Source organism: Perca fluviatilis, chromosome 6, assembly GCF_010015445.1.
Source record: "Perca fluviatilis chromosome 6, GENO_Pfluv_1.0, whole genome shotgun sequence".
NCBI classification, from domain to species: Eukaryota; Metazoa; Chordata; class Actinopteri; order Perciformes; family Percidae; genus Perca; species Perca fluviatilis.
In genome coordinates, this window is record NC_053117.1 from 30,413,957 (window position 1) to 30,431,898 (window position 17,942).

Below are 17,942 nucleotides of genomic sequence, written 5' to 3' on the forward strand. Positions count from 1 at the left end.
GATGTAAGACTTGCTAGCTACTACTACTGCTGTACGTACATGTAGCTTTTGCCAGGCTTGTTTAAGCTAGCAGAGGAAAGGAGTTAGCTGACATTTCAACCTGCTGGTCTTGGCGGATGTTTTTTATTAATTTTATAAGTATGTGGTCACGCCGTACAGATATGGTTTACACCTGGCAGAGATCCGATCACAATGTGGTCTGGACAAACACATCCCATTCGGATAGCAATGCGTTCTGCATGCGTTTACACCTTGCATTACATGAAATTTTCATTATCCAGATAGGATATCTAGACACACATCCCATGTTATTGTCTGCTGTAAATGAGATCTCTGAGATCACTTTTCCTAGCTGTTTTTATTATTATTATTGATCACCCTCATGGAGGCTTTGGTCTCCAAAGTTCCAAAAGCTTCCCACTTGAAGAAGCAAATGACAAAGTAGTATTATAAGAAAATGTAGCATTCGGATGATATAGGCTTCTACCAGACATATCTGTTCATTTCGTTCTGATTAAATACATAATTCTTTAAATATTAGACTATTTTTAAATTCTGTATTGCTATTATTTATTTGTTAAAACAAAGGAATCAGTTGCGAGCGTCAGTAGAAGCCAAAGGGTGGAGGGTTGTGTCAGAGGCAACAAGCTCTGTCAGTGCAGACTGTTTATCTCTAACAATGGTAAATAAGTTTATACTGTGCACTACTTAGATAGATAATGTGGTTTCAGGGGAATTGTACTTGTATTTTTCCTGCTTTCAGTAAGATAAACGTATGGATGTCTTTGTAATGTTGATGCCTGCAGATTGAAGTTCGTCTGAATGATAAACCCGCTAAGCTCAGTTCAGGGATGTCATGGAAACAGGTACACTCAAAGGAAGAGTAGAAATAAATAAACCAGTTAACTTCAACCTCAACCTTAACATAAGAGTTGGATTTAGTGGAGCTTGTTGAGGGTTGGTTTGGTCTCATCACAAAGTTTTGGTGAGGGAAAATCAATTAAACCAATTTTCTCTTTGATTGTCTGTTTCCTGGAGGACACTATTTACTGCAGGGCATGCTTAGTTTTTTCATGGTGAGGACAGCAATACATATTTCTCAGCTAGTAGAAAGTAAATTGGTCTTTTTAGGTCACTGTTAAATCACTTTTCTTCATTCAAAGAGAACTGCAGAGTGGCTGCTTTCTGTGTCATATGTTCACTCAACAAAGTGGAAGCAGTATTTTTAGCCAGTGCTTAAGAGTGCTCAGAATGTACTAAGTCTAACAGAAGTGGTGAGGATTTTGCTGCTACAATAGTTTGAAAGAAAAAAAAAAAAAAGCTTCAACATTTTGGGAAATATTCTTGTTTGCTTTTTTGCTAAGGTTGATATCACTCTGGTAAATATGAGTCTACAGCCAGCAACCAATTAACTTAGCTTAGCATACAGACAGGGAGAAAAAGCTATCCCGGTCTGTCTAAAGGCAACAAAATGTCCCAGCACCTCTGAAGTTCACTAATTAACACATTCAGGGCTGGACTGGGACAAAAAATCGGCCCTGGCATTTTTGGCCCAGGCGGCCCACACCCACCGTGATTGGTCAGACCCATTCCCTGCAGATAGTCCTCTTAAAATATGCGTGCATTCTATGATATGAGTTGCCTAGTTTTGGATCCTTCAAGACTTATCTGTTGAGCTTACATTTAAATAATTCATTCATTCTTAGAGTTATGATTTTGTTTTTTTATTATTGATATTTGATATTGTATTGCCATTATTGTTATTATTACTATTTTGCTTAATATTGGCTTAGCAACTTTAAAAACTGTTTACTGTTAATTTTAACTATTGTAAGATTCATATTTTGTCGCTTTGGACAAAAGTGTCTGCTAAATACAATAACCATAACTATAACCCTTCCCAAAAGCTACAATAAAGATGAGAGTAGTATATGCCCTGGAAAAGAGCACCAATAAAAGCGAAGCTAATTAAGCCATTCAAGGAACACTGATGCTTGTATCAACACTGATTTTATAGATACACAGACCTTTCAGCTACCCAACAGGCCAACTGCTAGCATTTTCAATGTAAGCTTAAGCAGTTTGGTTACCTGACAGTCACTAACTTTAATGTTACAGCCAAACAGCTTGTTGTCATTATAACGTGAGGTGCGCATAAGCATGCGCGCACACACACACACACACACACACACACACACACACACACACACACACACACACACACACACACACACACACACACACACACACAGCCTCCCTCCCTCCCTCACTGACAGTTAATTTGCCTACTCCTTACCACGTTGTCAACTACTCTCTCTTCCATCTTTTCCTCACTCGCTCCCATGGCCCTGTCATGGTCACTCTCCTCCTCCTCCTCGGCTTCTTCGCTGTCATGATCATGTTGTTTCTGCTTCTCTGTATAGCCAGCCACCTCTCCTCCTCCTCCTCCTCTACTTCAGGTAATGCTGGTGTTGAAGCAGCTACTACAGCCCCAAACATGTCAGAAATTTAGGCACATTTTGAGGAGTTCTATTTTTTTTTTTCTCCTGTCATTTCTCTGCTCCTCCCTTGCTCCTCCATTTTAACGTGGATGCTAAACTTCCAGCATAACTATTACAGCTCGTGTCTCAAGGCCGGGAGGCGTGGCCATAGTAGGATTCGTAAATTTGCGGCCCGGAGTGAGGAAAGGAGTTCCTGGATTTGATTGGATCAGGCCAGTGCCAATAAAGAAAATTAACCAATGGGCCGCTGTGAGTTCTTTATAGGCCGGCGCAGCCAAAAAAAAAAGAAAAAAGCCTATTTATATCAGCGATTCGGCCCAAAAGTGCGTCGGCCCACCGGGAAAATGCCCGGTATGCCAGATGGCCAGTCCAGCCCTGAACACATTATATCTTGTTTTTTAGTTTTTTTTTTAATTTGTACAAAAAGCAAAGTGTAAAAATTACGGATTGCGGTAAAACTCTTAAGAGAGTAAATAACAACCTTTCCAAAAATGTCAAACTATTCCTTTTAAAGCTATAATATGTAACATTTCTGAATTAAAATGTCTAAAAATTACTATATCTATGCTATATATTTTATTTAGATGTGTAATTACATTATCCCAAATGTTTCCAACAATGTAATTGGAAATCTTTATGGAGAACCCTAGCGGCAGAAAATTACATATTGTACTTTAAACAAATTTTTTATGGCTATTTTATGTTATGTATATTGTATCCGACCATTGAAAGCATGGAAAACATGTTAATTGATATTCATTTACTTTTCTCTAGCCTTTTAATAGCCTGTTTTAAAGTCTGGAGGTGTCTGGAGGGTGTTTCATACTCAAATAGACTTTGTATGGAGGATTACTTTAAGTATTTAGAACTTGAGTACACACAGCATCAAAAGTTTAAAAAAAATCCAAACAGAGCACATCATACTTGGAACAATTAATTAGGTAGTAAGCACTGACTCAATACAACAAATGCTCCTTAAAGACGTGGTAAAAATGTCAACTAAAGTAAAATATGGATAAGGGTTGACTAAGATGACATAAAAGAAACAGAAAACATCCAAAATGAAAAGATCTTTTTATTGTCATACACTTTGTAAAGGATGAGTGCAAATAAAAGAGCTTGTGATCAAAATCTACTCATCACTAAGCCATGGACCATAAGGCATCATTAAATACAAGCTTTTTGGACTATCATCTACTATACAAGGACGGAATCAAGGAAAAGAAACAACACAGCATCAATGCGTATGCAATTAGAAGGAAAATGGAGGAAAAGAAATGTAAATGAACAGAAAACAGAAACAACAAAAACACAACACAATTTGTACATTCAAAAGAAAGAAGTCCAAAAATTCACAAGGAATATTGATATTACGGCAAGTGACGATAAAACATAGTCTACAATCTGCTATGTACACTTGGCACTAATGTTAGATCTTTGATTGTTGTCCAGTCAGGTTGTTGTCAACTCTATCATGTGCACAGGTCGCAACTCTTTTTTTCTTTCAATGCTAGTCTAATCATTTATATAATCTATAAATATTGTGAAACAATCGTTCTCTCAAACAAAGCTGTTGAAAAGTTCTGCAAAGCCTGACGTAAAACTTCAATATGTATTGAGATCAAACTGCTCAATGGACAACAGTTAATCAGAAAAATGCTCACATAACTTTTTTATATGTAGTGTAGAAGGATTTTTTTTTTCATAACAAGAATCAATCTTCAATAGTCCATCTCATGCACTTTAAAGTTGTAAACAGTACAAATATAAATGATCCACTTACAATATTTGAATCCCAGCAATTCCAGAATAGAAAGACAGACTCCAAAAAACAGCAGCAGATTGTTTGTATGCATTTTCCAACACTGGCAGATGTGTATATAATTAGGTGGAAAATGGCTATTTAACATGATTGGATTGTCTCTTATCTATTCCACGTGGCTAGAGAGAATCAAAAGCAGTATACAGCTTGAACGACGCCACGGCTTCCAAGTCATGATGATATGACTCCAATTTACTATATCTCTAAAACATACATTTAAAATATATTGTGATATAGAGTGTGAAGTAGAAAAATGGCCTGGGGTGGTCTTTAGCATCCTGATATGTCTTTTCTGATATGTTAAAGGGAAAGTTCAGCCAGATTTAAGTTACTTAGTTGTTACTTTAACTTTATAATCTAAGAACTCAAAAAACACCACAACAGGTTCGTTAAATAAAATCTTTCAAGATTTAAAAAACAAGAAGGCAAGTTTAGGATTAATTTGTCCACCACAGTCACTTTTTCAGCAGTGTTGTAATCAAAAGTAGCCTAGTTAATACAGAGGCAAGAAAGAGTTTGTTTTTGAAATTAATAAGTAAAACGCTTTTTTTAATTGCAATGGTTAATGAAAGACATTAATTTTCTGTTTAAAGTGTAAAATATAGAGATACAGCGCTTCGTAGGAGATTCACTAAGCACAACTTAAATCCGGCACCATGAATAGTGGATATAAATAATAGAATAAAGAATAGCAAAAAAGTTGCCTTTATGTGATGTGAAATAACATATCGTCATCCCCTGCTGAACGGTCTTTGTTCTCAAGGTGTGTTCAGACAAAACAAAAAGCTTATTTTTCACCTTGCTTTATTTGTATACAGCTATAGCTTGTGTGTGTGTGTGTGTGTGTGTGTGTGTGTGTGTGTGTGTGTGTGTGTGTGTGTGTGTGTGTGTGTGTGTGTGTGTGTGTGTGTGTGTGTGTGAGTGAGTGAGTGAGTGTTTTCACACTGTTATTCTCATCCAGACCCTGGCGTTTTCCTCTTGTACAATTAACTGTAAACTTATTAATTTGAGTGGACACGTCTTTACCTTAAAGAAAGACTTAAGAGAGATGTAACTACCTAAATACCAGAATCTTCCTCTTACAAATTAAAAGTTTAATTCATAAGTAATACAATGCACTATTGCTACAGTCTGTCTTAGCTTATCATGGCTAATGTTAGCAAACTTTAGATAAATAATGCTATGTAACTGACATTACTGAGCCAGTTCGCGGACTTCTCCTCAAGCGCTACTTTCACAATAGTTTAGCATTTTAGCTAAAAAGTGAGAGTGGTAGTAGTAGTAGTAGTTTTGCCTTCAGCATTATCCTTTAACTGTCGCTTGTAGCGTCAGCGGTCACTGTTCAGCACCTTGAGTGAATCCAGCCTCTGTTTGCATTCACTTCCATCCTTCCAATTGGCTTTGAATGCATTCAAGCTGCCTCTCAAATTCACTTTGCATTCAGTCTGAACACACTTTTATACAGCTGATTTCTCAATGATTTATTAAAGTAATGTACTAATGGTTGGAAGAGATTGATTTGGAAGAGTAAATCTTCAAACATTTTAATCTTTATAGCGTACTTTTACTTGTATGTGATGTCTATGAGTTTATGAGTATGCTCAGGGCTGGGAGGGTTACTTTAAAAATGTATTCAGACACAATTACCAATTACCTCTTTAAAAAAAAAATCGTAGTCAGTAACCTTATCCAGGATGAATGTAAATTTAAAGTGACTACAACACTGCTTTTAAGCAACTCTTAACGAATTTGAATAAGTGAAACACAAACTCCTCAAAGTTTTTGTGTTGCCTTTTTTAAAGGTCATGTGCTCTCCCTTTACATGTCTAACAATCACGTCATTTACTTGTGCGGATCCAAATCATTGGGGTCCTCAGACCTAGGCCCATTACCAACAGGTCTTTGACCCATGTACTGTAGGTCTCCAAACTATTTTATAAAACAGTTTCATACACTGCTCAGAAAGCTAACGTCAGTTCATGTATCTATTAAAATAAAATAACTTAAGGTTACTGCACTGACTATACAGTAGCACGCTTTAGATTTGTATCTGTATCTACAGTTTTATCTTCTGTATCTATCATTAGCTATTTGAAGTAGAATCATTTACATTTATTTCTGGGGAATGGGAGATGGGGGGCTCAGTGATAGCATTTCTGAAGGGTAATTAGTTCTCCAACAGTTGACGAGATACATTTCAAGTGTCAGCGATTTCACAGAACAGCGTCAAGTGAGGGAGTCCTGATCTGACCAGCGGCTTTTTTTCCCCAAAGGCTGTAATTGTTCAAACGTCTCGCTTATGTTCACAGGCAATATTCAAAGCACAGGCTGATCAGAGAACATTCTCTCATCAAACAACCGTGCAAACACATCCCCACACAAACAGGGAAGCTGGCTTCTTCACATTCAAATGGTACGGTGTAAATAAGAGGACATTTTTTAAGTTAAAATTAATTTTGGAGACAAACTTGTACAGACATCCACACATGAGAGACCATGAGGTAACATTGACAGAATGCTCTACACAGTTGACAGACATAAGGAATGGGAAGACAATGATATGGAAATATACAATGTGTAATGTACAACAGTTACATTCATTCAAAACAAAAACAAAGAAGACATGGGAAAGAAAAATCTACATTTGTTCTCAAACATGTTTTTTTTTAAAGTTCAGGATGATGTGATCAGTCAAAAGTTACAAGCAAGATACATCCAGAAAATAAATCAAATATTATGAAGGGATAAAGTCAATAGTAAAAGACAAAAAAGATAAAGGAAAAATATCCAGTATGGTTTAAAACAAACCAAAGAAAATATGAGTCCCGACTGCTTTGAGAAGCTGAACTTATCTGTACACACACATGCCAACATTCCATGAAAATACACACAGCGTGGGCAGTTTTCATCACTGGGCTGGCTTTTGGATTCAGTGCATTCTTTAAGGAGGTGGGTTATTTATGTAGAGTTATGGCGGCTGTTGTTTTTTTAATAGTTGCTGATTGTTTGCTGTTTTGTGTCCCTAACTCATTTGACATACTCAGCTGACTTCCAGAAGTGCCCTGGGTGGGAAAGGCGACGATTCCGTTTTGGCAACTTTTCCAGTAAATCTACCAGCATGGAGAAGCTAGGCCGCTCTTCCTGCTTGTACGCCCAGCACAGAAGCAGAATGTCCTGGAAAAGATACATGGACAAGGGGCTTTTAGATTTTGCATAATTACTGAAAGAATAGATGTCATGCAAATAATAGTATCCCTGGCCATCAAGGGCATCAGTGTGTGATTTGTAACGGCGTGCTAGCAAATGATGAGTGTCACCTGCAAAACTTTGCAGCCACTTAGAGACTAGGCATGCTGAATTAGCAGGTGAACCCCCAAATCTGTTCAAACAGAAACTGGAGATGTTTCAAGGAGGAGGCGTTTAGCAAGGTGAAGACAACAAAGGACCCATACTGTGCCATGTTGCACTATGCATTGCAAAGCCACAAAAGGCCAATACCCCCAGTGGACAGGTGCAGTTGCCCACATTTAATAAACTCCCCAGCTTTGTGCAAAACATCTGTCTGTTACAAGCCTTCCGTGATCACGCACAGCCCCCACCACTCCTCCACGCAGTTGCTAGTAGCCAAGGAGGACACGGAGGATTAGAAAAACATGATGGACTCTTCAGAAGAGGTCATTATCTTGAAAGGTGGCGGACGACACAATCTTCTGAACAAAGCCATACTGAGAAATACAGAGTTGTGTGGAGCTGATAGTCTTAATTAGATTTGTAGCAACTCAACTCTAAAGTTTCTAATTGACCTCTTTAAAAAGTGTTTTAGTTGATATTTCACTTTTGAGCAAAAAAAAAAAAAGCTTTCTTTGTCCCTGGGTATCATCTTAAAACACTTCAGTGAATCTAACCCCAGATTGTTTATTCTCTTTTTCATGCAAAGCTAATAATACAAGTAATAATCAACATTTATAAAATGTGTTGGAGCCATATGCGTGGAACACTAGGATTCTAGTTTAGGATTCAATAATAAATAAATAAATAAATGCAGCAATGCACTGAAAGGGTAACTACTGTTTTTTTCAACCTGGATTCTATTTTCCTATGTTTTTATGTCTAAGTGACTGATGGGAACAACAATCTTTGAAATTGGTCCAGTATTAAGCAAAATTGCTGCAGTTTGCAGCAGCAGAACAAGATACAATGTAATTCTCCAGTTTGAATTAACCTTCACAAAAGTGCTCATTTTGCCATTGACAGGCTCAGATTAATATTCTAAGTGTCTGACAACATTATGGAAAGGATTTCAGAGGAGGTCGACCTTTCTGTTAAAGAGTACGATTTTTTTAAACATAAACCATCCAATCTTGTTCACTAAACCCACCAGACTCCATGTAAATAAACAGTAATTTTAGCATCGTAAAATACACTTCATTCAACGTCGACAGAAACAAAATAAAACTATGAAAAATACGTTTTGGGTCGTCTTTCCACTTTTCCAACCATAATAATAGTTAAATAGTAAAAATAAAAAAATATGTTGGCGCTAAAAGTATTGCTTTTTGAAATGGAGTCTGGTGGGTTTAGCTCATTTAGACACAAAAACATAGGAAAATAGGGTCCAGGTTGAAAACAACGGTAGTTACCCTTTAAGTTTGAAAAAAAGTGCGACCCATAAATTGCGACAAATTAAAACGAAAACAAGCCCTTACTGATATCTCCTTCCCCATGCCAGTTTGGGCGAGGTTGGGCTTCATCCCGCTGCCAATCTGCCATATGATCACCTCTGCTGGCTGACTCTTGTAAGGCCACTCACGTGCGTGTAACTCATACCAGATGGTCCTGTGAGGACAGAGGAAGAAAGTGGTTGTCAGTGCTTTGGACTGTCTGGTTGAGAGAATAACACCACAGCTTCAAAACACAACTATGGAGGGTTCACATCCCGCCCAATGCTGACACTACCACGCATAATTTCACTCCCAACAACTATAACCTATCACACTCAATATTTTTTGTCAGCTTTCCGATTAATGCACAGATAGATGATGCATATGCACAATTGGATCGTGATCTATGCAAAAACTGGCATTTTGTGGATGAATTTCAGTCTTGAAGAACTATTTCAATCAAGAAGTTAAGGAAACACACTTTTAATTATGCAAAATTAGCATACCACCCTCGCTGTGCAAATAAGCTGTTGTTTTTATTCAGCTCCTGTATGTCAAGTTTGAGTAGGATGAAAATAGCTCTTTGTTAGGAGTGGGGGGTGGGGAGGAGGCTGATTGTTGATGAATATGTAAAACAGCCATGGGGGTCACCTCTAGGTAACACAGAGCTAACTGAGCAGCTGGACATTGTGCGCCAGTGCTGCACTCGTCTTCCCTTTAGAATGATATAGCAACAAATCCTCCATATGGGGAACCATCTGAAAATGCAATTGTGCTAGGAGTCAAGAAAGCAGGGTCCACCCCCACAAATGAATCAGTAAAAGCAGTGGAGGAAGAACAGGAGCCGTGGGGATTTGTAATCAACTTAGGACTTTGGACTTTAGAGGAAGAGAGGGAGGACATCTTGGTTTGAGAAACTACAGTGACACAGCAATCGGTATGTAATAACTAATGGAGTCGGTGAGATGTCTGGGTCAGATGTATTCAAGGTAAGCTGGGAATTGTTACAATTTGGGCAGTTTTGCAAAAAGATAACTCAAGAATATTACAACTGCCTAAATGCAAGAAAGGGAGGTTTTGTTGTGCCAATCCAAACAATGCATTTCTATACCTCCTTTGGTTGTGTGTTATGTGTTAAGAATAGTTTGACATTTTAAGAGAATATTCCCTGTATTCCTCAATATGTCAGACTATTCCTGTAATGATCTGGTTCATAACTTCAACTGATCCTTGTTATGTACAGTATGTATCTGCAAGTTCAACCTTGCCTCACTGGTTCCTGTGAATGGGCTGCAATACTGAGAAAGAAAAATGTCATATCACAAAAACATTATGGCCATCAGAATTAACAATGATCCATTTGATATTAAAGACACTCTGTGGCCACAAATTGAATATACAGTAAAGTCGAAAGCCAATCCAGATGGGGTCACTGAGGAATTCAGATGGAATCTAAGGTATACATTTGCTCAAAAGCATACCTGAAGTAAAATGGCAACTACATATCGGAGTTTTTGCATCAGGTTACCAATCGTCTGGTCGAATATTACTAATGCATTTGGGCCCTACTCTTGACTAAGAGAAACACTGAAACAGCCTCCCCACAATATTTCAAAATAATATAACACTACTGTTTGGTACAATTCATTTTTGCCATTAATAACTAAAAGTGCACTGTTAATGGAATCATTTCCACATTTAGCCACCAAATTGCGCAAAGCAAGTGGATAAAGCACTTTCCAAAATGTTGGCAAACTTAACAATGACATAACAAATGATGCGTCCTCTTTACCAGATATTGCAGCCATTCTCTATTTTGAAACCACAAGCTGTCACTGTCACTTTTTATGATACATTTACATTTTTGTACTACTGTAGTTCTGCTTTCTAGTGCTGTAATGAGCCTTTCAGACACAACGTGGGTTGAGTGTCCCTCACAGGCGGCGCAAGTCATTGGAAATAATGGGTTTTAGCATGCAGCTGTGCCATGCCGTTGCCACGTATGGTCTGAAAGGCCTATGAGAATGATAAAGGTGGAAGCTGCTGTAAGATAGTGACACATAAGATATTATTGAATCCCCCACCCTTACCAAAACATTTACACTACACCCCTTCTTCAGTAAAAAACAAAACAAAAAAAAACAGTTACCCCCTGCCACAAATACATTTTCGTACATGTACAGTTCCTTAGCGTTCGGCAACCGATGTTTACTATTATTGCTATATTGCCACTCAGGAGATACTGGCCATTGTAATGTTCTTTTTCTTACATGCTCTGTTGATGAAGCTTGCATTCTTCTACTCAATTCCCACAAACTCCTGTCACTGCCTGCCAAACATAAGACTTTTATCTGATAAACACTCTACTACACACCAGATGTTTGAAAGCCTAAATGTAACAGCTTCCATGAGATGAAGTTTAGCACATCAGAATCCCAGCTTCATTTGTAAATCTTTCTACTCTACTTTTTGATTCACTCCTCCTGCCTAATCAATTAGTTGATGTCTCTTGGCTCCTCAACATTCACACAGTTTTCCCTCTTACTGCAATTATGCAATCAGTTAAAAATTCAAGAAGGTAACTCTCACTTGGTTTTAGATTAACGAAGCTTCCAAACCTTCTCTCACACCCATATGGGGGAACCAATAACAAATCTGTGTGCTCACTCCAATCAGCTTCTTCGTTATCTTGCTGTCTTCCAGCTGCCAATGCTTATTTGTGCACCATTTGTTGTGCATTTCCTTCCCTCAGCACCATCATAACCAAGGTTCCATTCATAAAGGATATGATATAAGTCAGGGGTCTTCACTGTTCCTGAGAATATGAGATCTTCCCCATAATCAGGTAAATAGGTAAGTAGGGTCTATGTCAAAATCAGATATTTTTGAAGTAATTAAGTTTTAAAATGTCTAATCCTTCTCTCATTAAATGGTTAGACATTGGATAAAGACTGACAATAACAGAAGCAAAATTGTCATTTGGAAAACCACAGATTATTACATTGTCTATGCCGTTGTACAGTAAGCAGTGTATCTATAATGAGATCTGAAAACCTGTTAATGAGGGTTGCCTTCTTGTAATGTGATGTGGAGTCTTAGGACACAGCCGCTCTGTAAAAGTAAGTAAGAATTTATTGAATTCACACAAATATTTGGGGTTTGTAAACCCTCTCTGTCAACAGTGGGCTGGGATTGTCCAACATCAGGCTCCGGCATTGTCTGGGCAAACAAACAGGACGACATCAGTGAAGACGACACTTACCCAAAAGCAAAAACATCTGACTGTTTGGAGAAGGGAAGCTTGTCCTCCTCTGTGTCCGGAGAGAGCTGCTGGATTATTTCTGGGGCCAGGTGACACAGCCAACCGTTAGGGATCCTCAGTTTGTCTTCTCTCCGGCTGTAGAATGAGAAAACGTGGTGATGGGGACTTGTCAGGGTTTATTGAACTGTGCACATGCACGTGCATACATTAATGCTTGCGCATGTGCAAAAATATAATTTCAATACACTTCATACAATGATCCTGGTTCACTCGAAAGACAACGTACAATGCGTAACGTGTGTTGAGTTCGCCCCCGCACGTAATGGCCACAGCAGGAAGACAGCATTGTGTTTATTTGACACAAATTATTGGAAATTGTTACGTGCAAATAAACATGCACGTTGACAAGAGCTTTTATTTCAGGAACCTTAACATACATGAAAATATAAATCTCTACAGGAAAAAAAAACAGTGGCACCAAAAACTTCGATATTTTAGAGCTTCCACTAAATTTCTCAAATAAGGCTTTCAGGGGACCTGTATCTCCCCAGTATTTCAAACCCTGGACCCATGTGTTGTAACTATTGCATTGACTTCCTGGAGTCTTGTTGTCATAATGATGTTGCCAGGTAAACAACTTGGATTAAACTAAACAAAAAGCGATGTGCTAGTGAGTCTTTTTGTGAATATGTGGACTATTTACTTCCACTATTTATGTCAACTCAATGTTTTGGTGTCCCTGCACCATGTGTGCCAATACAGTTATAATAATGTCAGTCTGTCTCCAAGGCAAATTACTATTTTGCACCTGCTGAAAGAAATGCTCCTGTCTTGGATGTGTATTGAGTATAATTACCTGCCAGCCTGCAAAACCCCAGATATGGTGAAGAGTCCAAAGTCAGTGATGACGATTTTGCCGTTGTCATAAAACACGTTCTTGGACTTCATGTCTTTGTGTAAGATCCCCTTAGCGTGGAGGTAGCCCATCCCCTGAGGACAGAGACAACGATGTGACTTTTCTGTAATATGATGTGCACTGAAGAAGGTTTCTGGGAAATCTGTGTTGAGTCTTTTTACCTTGACCATCTCTTGTGCGATCTGCCTGGTCTTGTTAACATCCAGGACAACCTTGGCATCCCGCACCACGGAATAAAGGGTCCTGCCTTTACACAAGCTGAGAGAGGGGACAAAGACTAGGATAAGATTTCAAGCCACTGTGTTGTCGTATGTAATTGTTTTATTAACTTCAAAACATTTGACAACACCGTCAGTTTGGTTCTTTTGTTGATTCTGTATTATTCAACTTTAACTTGTTTATCTTCCATTTTATTCTCTTTCCAAATTTCTATTTCTATGTGTGGGAAATCTTTATGTCTGATCTTTACACTTTGATTGCCTTATTGTTGAATTGTTGTTTTTTCGTGCTAACGCTGCATTTACGGCATGTCAGCAGAATAAGTAAAATATTTTTTATTTACACTCGACTGCTGGCAATGGTGGCTTTGTAACCATTTGCCACCAATTAATGGACACTTTTCAGCAAGTGGGAGATATTGTTGCCGTCAGAAATAACTCATATCTCCAGTTTATAATTACAACTAGGTGGCTGATGTTTTAAAGGTCTGTATGATATGACGGGAACATGGAATAACAATGCAAGAATGCCACAAATGATATCATGACACATGGATTTTCTACTGGTGGGAGTGTGGACTGGAACCAGTTTTTTACCACTTTGTGTCTTTTTTGGTTTCTTGGTTGCCACCAATACCGACAATACTCTCTTCTTTTATTCCCTTTATCTTCTCAGTTTGCACATAGCTGAACTCACTTCATCTAAACAGTCATATTTGAATGTTTTGATCAATGTTTTTTTGACACTTTTAACCAAAACACAGGCTTGCCCCAAAGTTCAAATGTGTGAGACTGTTTGAGTTTGAGATGTCATTAGAGGATAAAATTACATCATTCTGAACTGAAACATGGGCCCACTCGGTGCCAGAGTGAGGCTGTTACACTGCAATGCATGGAGGTGGTGTCATATTTCTGGAGGGCTGCCATCACGACGGCATATTAATTGACAGCTCTACAGCCACCCCCTGCCTCACACCTGAAGCCCTTAACCCCAACTGTGCCACGCAGGTGACCAAAAAAGGACCTGAAAATGAATGCATATTCAATTTCCAACGCTGAACTGACAGCAGCTGCATTTTTAGTGGCTCTCTTTCCTCTGCCTCTTTACAACACAGAAATGTGGCTTATGGGTTCAGCGTCACTTCAGTCGACATCTTACGTACACATTATGTCTTGCGACAACAATTACCGCCATACATCAGACAAACACAATGTGTATGATATAAGCCATACTAAGGACACAAAGGAAGCGTTTCATGGCATCAGCTGATGAAAAGCTAATGAGGCAACTTCAACACGCTGAAGGTCACCTATGTGAGTAATTATGCCATAGCCATAAATAACCTAGCAGTAACATCACAGATGAGCCTGTGTTCTGTATACTCGGCAAAATCAATCCACAGTCATTTGTGGAAAATGAAACAATCAATATTTATGCATCATTAATAAACCAATAAACCACATTACAGGTGTATCATGTTGCATGTTAGGCTGCAAGAGTATGAGAAACTGAAGTTTTAGTTTCTTTTTTTTTTTTAAGTGTAATAGGAGACAGAGTATTGCTGGATAACAAAGCCACCTGTTACACTGACATTTGCTATTATTTTAAGCAATCAGCAGCGAGGATTTTTGAGAAGCAGCCAGCTCATCTGTCAGCTCCCCTGCACTCACTGCACTGCAATCTGCTGGCATCAATTACAATCACGCATCTCAATCAATTAGTCGATCCGCTATCTAAAAGATATTTGTGACCAAAGCGAATGCGATGGGAGTCAAATTTTTACATTAAGATTTGTTTCCTGAATTATTTTTTAACTGTAAATCTAGCAGTTAAATCCCTCTCTTTCTTAACAGGGAATTAACAACAGAACTATTTGTTTTTCTGTCAAACTAGAAAAGAGAAGAAACAAAGGGGTAATTTATTTTTCTAAGTGAGACGTCCTTCTTTGTTCACAGCTTGTGCAGATGAGAGCGGGAGAGAGGCAAATATCCGTACATTTCCTTTTCATCATTATTAGCCAATTAATTAAACAAGAGTATTCCTTGTTATGGTCTTTAACAAGAACACAGCCATGTCTCCCTTGTTACAAATGAGAAGATACTTTCTTCGAAAAATGCAAACACTAATCCGTGAAATAATTAAAGTTGTTCACCATGTGAGAGAATTCCCTTCAACCACTGTAGTCAAGACAAATACAGCAGGCCATGTGGGTGTGGGTGGTTGTAGGAGCCTGTTCTAATCCTGCACTTCACGCTTCATTGTCAACCACTCTAAAGTCACTGTCCCAGACGGGGGGTGGGGGCAGATCTGTAGCTGATCTAAAATGAGTCCTAACAGCTACCTAATTCAGAATTCAGAAGCAACCACAAATTTCGAAAGTCTGATATCTACTCTCAGGAGACTCAGATGTCCGCAAGAAACAAGTGAGGGACAAATGAGCATGTGAAGACCAGTATATCCATGAAAATTTGCTTAGTTTTGACATTGAAAAAGTGTTAATTCAACATTATACATAAATATCATTAATTATATGTAAATGCATTCTTTTCTTTATGGTGCTGACACAAAGGCCAAAACACTGCTTTATTTTTTTTTCTTCTTTAGTTTTACCCAATTTTATCAAATGTGGTTATTTTTAACTGAGTTACAATAATTTATTTTGTGAACATGCTGATATTATTTGAGATTACATTGTTGTTTATACACACACTTCTACAGTATTTATATAGATGCAATGTAAATCAAGGTAAATCAAATTATCCCAAACTATATTGATATGTATTGTAATGAATCCCCGCATGCGCCCTTTCACTGGACAGATTCCACATAATGTTTTCCTTTTGGAGACGTTTTTCAATATCCCTGTGTTCTCTTTATACTGTGTATATGTGCTAAAACGTAATACATTTACTTAAACTCACAATACACTGCCTTTCATAATGGTACTCAACTTCTGGTTTGTATGGTTATATTTGCTTGTATTGCCTTCTTTATGTGATATTTGATCTCATGTTTTTTTTGTGTACTGTGCAGCAAATGCTTCAGAACTAAAGCTGCGTCCCAATTCATTACTACATACAGTACGGTAAGTAGGCTTTGAGTATGTAGTGTGTTCACACTTGAAAACTGAAGAAGTATACTCAAAAAAGTCAGTATGCGTACGCTTGATTTGAGTGTGTTGTTGCTGGACACCATTGCAATTACAAGTGAAATGGAGGTGAAACATTAAAGTGCCCATATTATGAAAAAATCACTTTTTCTGGGATTTGGGGTGTTCTTTTGTGTCTCTGGTGCTTCCACACACATCCAAACTTTGAAAAAATACATCCATGCTGTTTTGAGTGTGATACAGTTTCTGAATGTGTCCTGCCTTCAGTCTCCTAGTGAGCTGTTCAAAATCGGCTCGGACTGTGACGTCACAATCCGAAATGAACTGGCTAACCACAACCGTTAGCTCGTTAGCATGCTAACCGTTAGCATTAGCATGCTAACGCTAGCATGCTACGTCGTTCTCAATAGCAAAGCACTGCTACAACACACACAAGTTCACCATAATCTACAAAAGAACTACTTACATGTGTGCCCTCATTTAGAAGTCTCCCAGCTAATCCTGCCTTGTAACTGACCAAAGTTGGAGAAACAGGCTTTCTTTTACTGTCTCTAGAGTTAGCTAGCTGACATGCACTACATCTGAACTACTGAGCATGTGCGAGTGCAGTCAAAGATAGTATAGAAGAAGAAGATGAAAAGAGGTCTCACTCTGTAGCTAAAACAGAAACCAGGTGAAAAGAGGATCTACAGCAGTGAGAGAGAGCTGTGCAGTACAACAAAAATATGGTGTTTTTTGAAAATTAAACCATGTAAACCTATTCTGGTACAACCTTAAAATACAGTTATGAACCTGAAAATGAGCATAATATGGGCGCTTTAAACTTGTAAAATGAAATATGGACAACACAGCATGTTTGAACTACAACACCTGTTGAGTTGATTGTCAAGCTTTTCTGTACAACACAACCTCACCATCATATCTTTATCCTTACCTGGTGATGATTGCCAGGTGTGGTGGGCTCATGCAGGCCCCCATAAACAGCACCACATTCTCGTGGCGAGTGTTGCGGTAGGCCATCACCTCGCGCTTGAAGGCCTTGAGCTGGTCCTCGTTGTCACGCTCAATGTCGATCAAACGGATGGCCACCTCACCGTGCCAGCGCCCGTGGAAAACTTTGCCAAAGCGCCCCTTGCCAATCATCTCTCCAATCTCCAGCTGCTCAATCGGGATGTCCCACTCCTGCAGGAAGATGCTGGTCTGGCTGGCCTTGCGAGGGAAGTTGCGAGCCGACAGGAGCGACAGGTTCATCTCCTCGAACTCGTCACCGGAGTCCTCGTCGTTGCCCTCCTCGTTCTGCGAATCAGCAAAATTGAACTGTTCTTTGGTAACTGTAGGCAGTGTTGTAGTCAAGACCACCTAAACCGAGACCAAGTCATCACCAAGACCAGAGTGTATTGAGACCAAGTCAAGACCAAGACAATGGCAGTGTGAGACAGAGTCAAGACCAAG

At 38.7% G+C, this 17,942-nt stretch overlaps 1 protein-coding gene across 2 annotated transcripts in view; it reads right to left on the reverse strand.

The window, feature by feature from the left end:
- Window positions 1-3,558: 3,558 nt before the first annotated feature.
- ksr2 (kinase suppressor of ras 2) overlaps window positions 3,559-17,942 on the reverse strand; it is a 103,919-nt gene continuing 89,535 nt past the window's right edge. For both annotated transcript variants that reach the window (XM_039803687.1, XM_039803689.1), the window contains 6 exons: window positions 17,425-17,786; window positions 13,324-13,420; window positions 13,103-13,236; window positions 12,247-12,381; window positions 9,030-9,159; window positions 3,559-7,497 (listed from right to left, as the gene is read on the reverse strand). In XM_039803687.1, the coding sequence (XP_039659621.1) occupies window positions 7,351-7,497; window positions 9,030-9,159; window positions 12,247-12,381; window positions 13,103-13,236; window positions 13,324-13,420; window positions 17,425-17,786 (1,005 nt within the window). In that variant the 3' untranslated portion in view covers window positions 3,559-7,350. The remainder of the gene's footprint in view (window positions 7,498-9,029; window positions 9,160-12,246; window positions 12,382-13,102; window positions 13,237-13,323; window positions 13,421-17,424; window positions 17,787-17,942) is intronic.